Below are 9,898 nucleotides of genomic sequence, written 5' to 3' on the forward strand. Positions count from 1 at the left end.
ATGAAGCAGAGCATGAAAAAGCTGTATGTTCCCCTCCTTTAGGGCTTCTCACTGGTTTTACATGAGGTTGATCAAAATGAAAACTGTGTGCCTCAAGCTGCTAAAAAGCTCTGTAGAGGTATTTGATCATTCTTCCTAGGTTAATTCTATAGACTGTATAATAAAGAAATATAACTCGTTGTTATACAGTCTATGGTTTATCCTCATGTATGACATCTTTCACATCATTTTAGACCCGTTTTATAAATAAATGCACAATTATTGATTAGTGCAGCTTCATTTTTTCCCCCCCTTTGCATGGACTTCGCTCTGTCAGACTGTAACACATCTCCTGCTGTTTACTGTTCCTGGAACACTCTGTTACTTTGACACACTTGTTTTGCAGGAAGTTCAGGCAAAAAAAAAAAAAGTAGCATACCTATAGTGTGTGTCCTTGGCTGTGTAAGTTATTGCAGCGGCACAGCTCCAGTGTGTTTGTACCCTCTGGCTGCCTCCTATGGCACTCTGATGAATATAGATGTGAGAATGAGTGTAGCGTGTGTCTGGGCGTGTCTTTAGGAGATATTCTGGGAAATTCTCTGCAATAATTACATTGTGTGTAATATGTTGATTGGTCACTTACATTCCTGTAGAGCCTGTAACTTCACTTCAAAGTTCAAGGTTATGACTCATGAAAACAGCCGTTTCATTCCAGGGCAGTTGTGACTGTTGGAGGTGATTTATTACTGTTCGTATGCTGTTTATTCAAATGCAATAATGGCTCTTAAGCACTTTGTTATAGCATGCCTGAAAAGGGTGGTGAATCTGAGGATATTGCCAGTTTTTTTTTTTTTTTTTTTTTGCCTTTACAGGCTAAATCTGCGATGTAGATTATCACCACTGTGCTCAGTGTTGGCTCGGTTCCCAGGCATTTTCATATGTCACGGCTGAGATCCTTGTCAGTCAAGGGAACAGGCTCCAGAAATACCCACTGTCAAACCTTAATATCCTATCAGTGAAACAATAAAAGACATACCACTTTAGAGACAGTGAAATGAGCTATTCGGACAAATTACGTTCTCAGCAACCCATCACACAGCAGAGAATGAAAGTGCAGCATCTTAATGAATCAGTTCCGCTGCCTTTTTGATGGAGATATATCCAGACAGAAAATGTACGTTAAAAAAAACCACAGGACCAACATTTCGTGTTTGTGTTCGAATTCATATAAAATCTGAAGTCTGTGCAGACAGAGCAGCAGGTTTTTAACAGCATCTTCAGCCTCTCTCGAAACAAGTGTTGCCTTTAGTTTGTAACATTTCTCCTGCTTAGAACTCAAGCTTGTAGCTGACTGAGAATATGAATCAGACTGGAGCTATTCTGGTAACTGATTAATCATTAAAGCCATTGTTCAAGCAAAGATGATAAAGATTTGCTACATCATTTCTATCTTGTGATAGTAAAATGAATATTTTACTGTTTTTGAATAGTTCTGAAGCCATAATGTTGGGGCACTTCTCACATTTCCTGACATGGAAAAGACAGAAGTAAGTTATAGTAAATTAGAAGAAATTTAGAATGTGCCATGTGCAGCACAGAGTGGTCTGGCTGCACCTAATTATCATTCTGCTACACGGGAAAAATGCTTTGACTTGTTTGTATTTCTTTAAACCACTTACAGTTGTTTTGTGTGGAGCTAAGCAAAGGATATTTCAGCACGTCCCATTAAAATGGTGATGAGTGGAATTGTTCTGGTGGAACATTTGCATGCAGGGAGATGAGTAGTTTCATTTTGATAGATAATCCACCAAAAAAACAAAATAACAACAAACTATCCGGGCTGTCTTACTGCAGATAGTGGAAGTGGAGGAGAGAAACACCTGACATGCACAGCCAATAGCAAAGTTACACCCACAATCTATGTCATGATGAGGAAGATGAATACAATAACGGCTTACACTTGCATTTGTTCTAACAGCCAACAGGGGGCGACTCCTCTGGTTAGATTGTATGGAAGTCTAGAAGAAAATGGCCCCACTTGTCACTTGATTTTTTTTTTACCTCATTTATTACTTTAATAAACATTTTAATCATGAGTTTATGGTCTCAATCACTAGTTTCAAAGACTTGTGAATACAGCATGATGTACATTTTGAAAATCGTGGTAACTTAGCTGGGCATGTTGTAGGGGTGGGGCTACTTTGTGATTGACAGGTAATTTCTGTGTCACTGTACATGGTGTCTCAGTTCCTCCAGTAAGAACCACTCTTTGCTTGTTACTTCAGGTTTCAAAAGACCAAGATAGAGACCATCAAATGCCAAACTTACAGCTTCAGAACGGGAGTCCACAGTCACATTCATGACATCCATCTTTAATATATATTGTCAGTGTGCACAAAAATCACCACAGTGTAAGAAGCTAGACTGATCATTGATCTTTTAGCTGCATATTTAGCAACAGTAAGGTGTGATTTTTGGATTAATTGATGGGAAGTATTTGTTTGTATTTGTTACCACCTTTGTCATGCTCTGGTACATTTCACATATTTCACATACCTCATATTATCTGTGGCTCCACAGATGATACGGTGACCCTCTGAGTCCTTTAGAACATGAACAAAAGAAGAAGAAATTCACAACATCAAAATGTCAACAATAAGACACAATAAGCTGCAACTTCAGCCTATAAAGCGCAGTTTTATTATATTGTGGAATTGTGTTGTGTTGTTGTATCAGAGCATTTGCCTTATTTATTGTTTCTTACCCCACTGCCACTGTTATTGTTTGTAGAACAAAATAAATCCATCCATCCATCCATCCATCCATCCATCCATCCATCCATCCATCCATCCATCCAGCCAGCCAGCCAGCCAGCCAGCCAGCCAGCCAGCCATCCATCCAGCCAGCCAGCCAGCCATCCATCCATCCTTCCATCCATCCATCCTTCCATCCATCCATCTATTATCTATTAACCCTCCTCTTATGTTGCAGGTCAAATTGGCCCATTTTAAAATTTAAAAAAAAGAAGAAAAAATATTTAAAAAAAAATGTTTAAAGAATTTTTTGGAATGAAATTTCTTCTGTTTGGCTTAACAAGCATAATCAACATGTAAAAATGAAAATGGTTCATTTCGCATATTTGCACCCTGAACAGAAGAGGTGTATTGCGTTAATTTATCAACTCTGTGAAAAGAAAAAAAAAATCAAAATGTGAAATAAAACTTAAAAAAAGAAAAAAATCAAAATGTGAAATAAAACTTAAAAAAAATCTATTTAATGTAAAACCATTGTATTTTATATTTAAGTCTTCCCAGTGTACATTAAAAAACATTTTATTATGCATTTTTTAAAATGAAAAACGAATGAATTGTCCTCATTGAACCATGATCTGTGAGAGGTAAAGAACATCGCTGCACTAAATATGAATTGAAATGATTAGTAATGGAGTTAGCAATGAGATATAAACCATGTTTATTGGGATTTTTTGTTTTCTGACACTTGTGGATAATTACACATGACTCAGGAACATTTTTGCTGCTCTTGAGAAATGAACCTAACAGGAGGGTTAAGCACTTAGTCCTCTATTGGGTATTGAGGCTGGAGTCGGTCCCATTCTGGACATGCATAGTCATTAGCTACAGCCGTTGTGGTAAAGGCTGAGTTGCTGGTCGCATCATCTGTCTTCACTTTTATTTACAGCTTCAGGTTGTGATGATCATAGCTCGTGCATTAATAAGAAAATACTGTACAATCAATCAACAAGTGGTTTTGCAGGTCTGCTATGAAGAACTAGCTGTTAGTATCCTTTAATTACACTCCTGAGACTGGACTCTGTGAGCTGGTCAAGAGAGTGGACCAAGTGTCTTCTAGTTTTAAAGGTCACCTGTGGTGCAGCAGCCACTGATGATACGTTACCTTTGAGTCTGCTAGAGAAGTGGAGGGCTCAAGGTTCCCAGTGGGACTAATATGCTATGTAAGACTAGCTCTTAGTATCTCTTAATTACACTCCAGAGACATGCTGTCTGGACTCTGTTAGCTGGTCAAATTAGTGGTAGCATCTCCTGGGTTATTAGTGGATGCCTTTTGTTGGTGTTTCACAGATAAGCCCATGACACCTCAAGAGGGTTCAAATGTGAATCCTGCTGATTCATCTTCTCTGTGTCACTTGGGACTTTTTTTCCTCTTGATCCATAGCCACTGCCTGCTCTCTTCAGCAGCCCTGGAGAGGCCTTACTTGTCAGTGGACCTTCTCCCAGAATAGCCTTGATATTAATTATGGTTACAGACCCTCTGCAGCTTATCTTATCGGATCAGATCTTTGCTTTGCATTGGTCTTCTCTACCACATCCTCCACTCCAAGCTTGGTGATGTAAATAGGACAGAGAGGTCGACAACAGCACAAGGTCTGATCTGAGGTTGATTGATGTGATGTTAACTGGGAAGCAGAGCGTCTGGCAAAAGTCTGCCACCATCTTACAGTTGTGGTCCCTTCCTAGTTGATGTGGGAGATCTGGATTTATCCTTACGGATGCAAAGTTCTGTTGCTTGGATTCTGCACTAAGTAAAAAACAATACGTCAAGTTATAGTTTCTTATTTCTGGCTTAGCCTTCTTGCAAAAAGTGTCACATTTCTTTGCAAATCCTCACATTTTTCTTTGAATGGTTAAGATTTGCATTATGTGAAAGGATAGTGACTATGGCTGGGTTTTTGACTTTTTCACACAAAACAAGAAATGTGACTTTATCAGCTTAGGCTCTGGAAGGGTCATTTTTCTGGCATTTTCTAGTTTTATAAAGCTTTCAGTTTTTTTTTGACATGGTCAGAAGGTTTATAATTCTACTTTATATTTATTATCAAGCCTGAGGTGCAATATTTTAAAAGGTATTCTTTATATTTTGTCTGTCTAATCAGGATCTATGAGGGCGGCAAACACTGAAAATGTATAAGCTTTGTGAAAAGAGTTTCTAGCAGCGTTGTTGCATCGGACTGAACTAGTATTCAGGTGTTCCTAACAAAGTGCTGAGTGAGTCTATTACGTGTTGTTTTGTATTTTTGTGCGTATAGATGTATATTTATTAACTTTATGGGATCATATTGAAAGAAAATAAATACGTGAACAGATATGAATGCTGCACATTGTTTAATTGTTGCATCTTATGGACAGTAGACCATTTCGCAATGAATTCTAAAGAAAATTTTGTGTTATGATTGTATATTTTTTGCCCTTTTACACAGAAATGTGGAGCCTACAGCAATACCACGAACTGCTGGGTCACATGTGGAGGGTAGATGAGCATTTCTGGGAACACATCAGAGATGAACACGCTATATTTAATAAAATGGATGAGGACGCAATTATCTGTTGGGTCAAGGCAGGTGAGTCGTGCCTGTCTTTTATTATCGTCCTCACCATACAGACACTTTACTAAGTCTGGGCATTTTTAGAGCAGCGCTTTACACAGAATGTTGTTTTCCTCATCAAATAAGCAGTTTTCACAAACACAGAGTGTAGGTCATTGAGGTAACGTCTGCATTAAGTGTTTATTACCAACCTGCTGGGCCGCAGGGGACCTCTCATTAGGAGAAATAGCCATGAAGGTCAGTGGGGGCACTGATAATGTTGGGACCATGGGAAGAGTTGGACACTTCTAGCTGAGCAGTTACTCAGTTGTAATAAATGTATTTTTATTTGACAGGAAGTTTTTGAACCTATTTCACTGGAATCATAATGTGGCCAGACAGAGGAATGTATGTTTTTATACTCAGTACATCCTAAAATGCCAACAAATGAACTGCAGCCAGAGGTTTAATGAGAAGATCATAGCTACCATGTAAGAGTCCTAAAGTCAGTCACTTGTTTCTGCACAAAAACTCTTCATAGACAAGAAAAGTCTTTGATGCAGCACAGTCGGAACAAGCAAAACAGCCAACGCTGCTTTGTTTGAAGGGATTCTCAACTTTTACTTCTGGAAAGAGATGAACTGCTGAGCAAAGATTAGGGCAGATAAATCCTGAATGGTTCTAGTAAAAGACAGCTATTCTGTGCTCCATTTTTGTTTATAAGAGTGGCTCAAATGTACAAATAATTGCAGTTGTAAAAACATGACCGTTCAAAAGTTTGGGGTCACTGAGGCTAATTCATGTTTTCCATGAAAACCCACACTTTTATTCACGTGCTAACATAATTGCACAAGGGTTTTCTAATCATCAGTTAGACTTTCAGCACCATTAGCTAACACAATGTAGCATTAGAACACAGGAGTGATGGTTGCTGGAAATGTTCCTCTGTACCCCTATGGACATATTCCATTAAAAATCAGCCATTTCAAGCTAGAATAGTCATTTATCACATTAATGTCTCAACTGTATTTCTGTTTCATTTAATGTTATCTTCATTGAAAAAAATGCTTTTCTTTCAGAAATAAGGACATTCCTAAGTGACCCCAAACTTTTGAACGGCAGTGTATGTGAGAATATCAGGCCTCTCTACTAAGAATCACGATGACCTACATTGATCTGAACTGTAATATAACCAAGTCAAGTCAGGATATCTGCATTTCAACTGATCCAAAAGGAGTCCAACAGATCCATCCATCCATCCTCTATACACCGCTTTATCCTCATTAGGGTCACGGAGGGTGCTGGAGCCTATCCCAGCTGACTCGGGCGAAGGCAGGGGACACCCTGGACAGGTCGCCAGTCTGTCACAGGGCTACATACACAGACGAACACTCACACTCGCATTCACACCTACGGACAATTAAGAGTACTCAATTAACCTCAGCATATTTTTGGACTGTGGGAGGAAGCCGGAGTACCCGGAGAAAACCCACGCATGCACAGGGAGAACATGCAAACTCCATGCAGAAAGATCCCAGGCCCACCCCGGGAGTCGAACCAGGGATCTTCTTGCTGCAAGGCGAAAGTGCTAACCACTACGCCACTGAGCAGCCCAGTCCAACAGATCTCACAATAAAATTACTTGTAGACATGCATGTATGGAGTAATCATTTGTAAGAAAAAAACAATCAACAAATCTGCTGTTTGGAGATGTAATTCTTGAAGTACTTGCAGTTTGGTATGAAAAACCTACATTTTTGCAGTTTCTTTGCCAATGTGCTGATAGTCTAAACAGCTGTTAGAATTATGTAAGAAATTACATATGAGTAATGACAACTGATCCTGGCCTTGCACTGAATGTTTTAGAAGTCTTGCAGTGGCTGCTCATACCTGATCTCTGCTCAAATGGCAGGAGCAACGCCATCTAAGAATTCCATTTATCATGAACGGCAAAAGAGGGAATCCTCATATAAAACAACTCATCAGCACAACCGGACACCATAGATATTGTTCATATTGAAACTGCAGACTGTCAGTGTGATAGCATACACTTTGTTGACAATGCATTAAACAACAGTTGTTTATTTATGCAAACAAGACCAGCAGAGAACTCAGATTGGAGCCTTTTGTTGCTACAGTTGTAGATCAGTTGGTAGTTGGTGCCACCCACAGCGCAATTTATTTCTACATCACATATGCATGTTCGTCCTGCTTATATACTCTTCTATATTTTGTTTAACGCCTGAACAAATTAACAAACATCTCTTCTGGTTTTAATTGCGTAATTTCCAGCTGTTTGGGTTCATAGACAGACAATTGCTGCATTTATGTCAAATCAGGTTGTCAAAGGAAGCAGATTCTAAACTCCAACATCTTTGTAAAGCAGCAGCAGCATCAGTCATTTGAAGAGTTTAAACTTCCGCATCAGAGGCTGGACAGTCTCTTTTGGGTATGGTTTAAGAGCCAGGCATGTGGGGATGTTCTCTGGTTGTTCGATCCACAGTTTGTGGGAGACGCCAGCTTGTGTCAGACTCTCTGATAGGCTGGAGAGAGCAGCTTCATCTGGAGCCTGGAGACATAAAAACACTCTCACTGTGTGCAAGGGGACAAGACATGACACATCACAACCTTCTATAGCAAATAAATGTATTCATGTGAAAAGTTAATTATTTATTTGAGCACAGAATGATTGACTTAGTGGTAGAATAACTGTAAATCTTACAAGTATTTGTTTGCATATTAAGCCATGTCCTATTTGGCTGCAGTACTCTAATACAGGAGCTCTGTCCAATCTCCCATAACAAACCCCCTTTAGAAATTCAGTTTTTTAAAAATGCTCATTGCTTATTAGGAAAAGCATACGTTTCAGCTAAACTCTTACCACCATACTACAATCATTAGAGGAACTTTTTCAATTCGGCACTCATCTTACACGCCAAACTGAACATTTTTTCAATAAAATTAAGGTTTGAAATGTTGCTATCAAACCAAACACTATGAGTAATACTAGCTGGTTAAAATAACAGCATACAGAAATTGAGTGTTGTCGATTATTACACCCCACCATGCCGCCTTGTAATGTCTAATTATTTAAATTGTGTTTTTTTATACACCGCAGTGAGCTTGTTGAAGATCCCAGCAGCGCTAAAGTATCATATTTTTTGAATGGACTCTGGCTCTCACCCCCAGCACCACTTTGTGCATGCTGTCCAGCTCCTCCAGGTACCGCTGGGTGTCTGGGTCTCCGTAGTGCAGGTGGACCGCGGCGGTAGCAGCATGGCAGGCCTGAGTGATGACGGCTCCCAGCGGCCACGACAGCTGGTGGACCAGATCCGAGCGGACCACCACGTACTGGACCAGCCGGCCCGGAGACCCGGCTCCTGCTGCCGCCATCTTCAGACTGAACGGGAACGTATTCACGGTTTGTTTATTTTCCGGTTCAAACGCTGCGGATGCTCATGTGAAGATGTAACAGTGACGCAGCGCCCTCTGATGGACACTCTGTGAAATGCGCCGTTTAAACGCAGCTCTGTATAGCACAGGGGTGTCTAACATTTGGTCAAATGCGGCCCGCAGGACAACTTTGTAAAGTGTAAAAAAATATAGAGAAGACATTAATTGCAATTTGCAAATTTGTAAAAACTTTAAATTTAAACTCATTCTTAGACCATGAAAACTTGTTTTGATCATAAAGTAAAATACTGCTCATTTTGTGTCTCATTTTTGTAATATTTTGTCCTGTTTTTAGATGTCTTTTAATCTTCTTTTGTCCGATTTTGGTGTTTGTTGTTTTGTTTCTCGTTTTTGTCATTTTGTGTTTCCTTTTCATCTCACATGTGTCTTTTGTCTTATTTTTGTCATTTTGTGTTCTGCTTTATTCATTGTTTTGTGTGTAATTTTTATTTGTTTCAGATTTTGTGATTTTTTTGTCTCGTTTGTCCATTTTTTGTCGCTTTGTAACTTTTTGTCAAATTTTTTGCATCTTTTTGTTTTGTTTTGTGTCATTTGTCTCAATTTTTGTCATTTTGTTTTTCACTTTTGTTGTTTCATGTTTCCTTTTTGTTTTGCTTGTGTTTATTGTCTTTTTTGTCATTTAGTTTTATGGTTTATTCAATGCTCTGTGTATTGTTTTTCATGTTTTGTTTCACGGTTTTGTCATTTTTTGTCTCATTTGTGTAATTTTTTGCCTTGTTTGTGTCATTTGTCCATTGTTTTGTCGCTTTGTAACTTTTTTCTCCAAATTTTGTCTCATTTTTATGTCATTTTGTTTTTTTTCGCTTTTGTCTTTTTGAGTCTCATTTTTGTAATATTTTGTCTTGTTTTTGTGAGCGAGCAGTCTAATCCTCATGAAATGTCTCTGGAATCAATTACAAGTTCAGAAATAAAAACAATACCTCAGCCAAACCAGTCCTTATGATATATGACCTTATATTTGCATGTTGATTGTTCCATAAGATGCTCATGTGAGCAGAGATGTTATCTGTGAAAACAACCTTCCATGTGTTTTCATATAACCAGTCAGCCTGCTTGTGTCCACAGCAAATGATCTGTAGCAGTAATACCAAGCAGAAGACACTT

At 38.9% G+C, this 9,898-nt stretch overlaps 1 protein-coding gene across 1 annotated transcript; it reads right to left on the bottom strand.

Moving 5' to 3' along the window:
• Positions 1 to 7,386: 7,386 nt before the first annotated feature.
• On the bottom strand, positions 7,387 to 8,755 carry ptrhd1 (peptidyl-tRNA hydrolase domain containing 1). The gene is made up of 2 exons (XM_022196840.2): positions 8,504 to 8,755; positions 7,387 to 7,889 (listed from the first exon to the last, which is right to left on the bottom strand). The coding sequence occupies exons 1-2, from the start codon at positions 8,711 to 8,713 to the stop codon at positions 7,719 to 7,721; spliced, it is 381 nt and encodes a 126-aa protein (XP_022052532.1). The 5' UTR covers positions 8,714 to 8,755; the 3' UTR covers positions 7,387 to 7,718.
• Between the last annotated feature and the right edge of the window lie 1,143 nt (positions 8,756 to 9,898).

The sequence above is a fragment of the Acanthochromis polyacanthus genome, chromosome 16 (assembly GCF_021347895.1).
Source record: "Acanthochromis polyacanthus isolate Apoly-LR-REF ecotype Palm Island chromosome 16, KAUST_Apoly_ChrSc, whole genome shotgun sequence".
NCBI classification, from domain to species: domain Eukaryota; kingdom Metazoa; phylum Chordata; class Actinopteri; family Pomacentridae; genus Acanthochromis; species Acanthochromis polyacanthus.

Excerpts from the sequence above, each read along its gene's own strand:
- ptrhd1 (XM_022196840.2), bottom strand. The coding sequence starts at position 8,713 with ATGGCGGCAGCAGGAGCCGGGTCTCCGGGCCGGCTGGTCCAGTACGTG. Across the intron at positions 7,890-8,503 it reads TGCACAAAGTGGTGCTGGGG|GCTCCAGATGAAGCTGCTCT; the intron begins GTGAGAGCCAGA and ends TTATGTCTCCAG.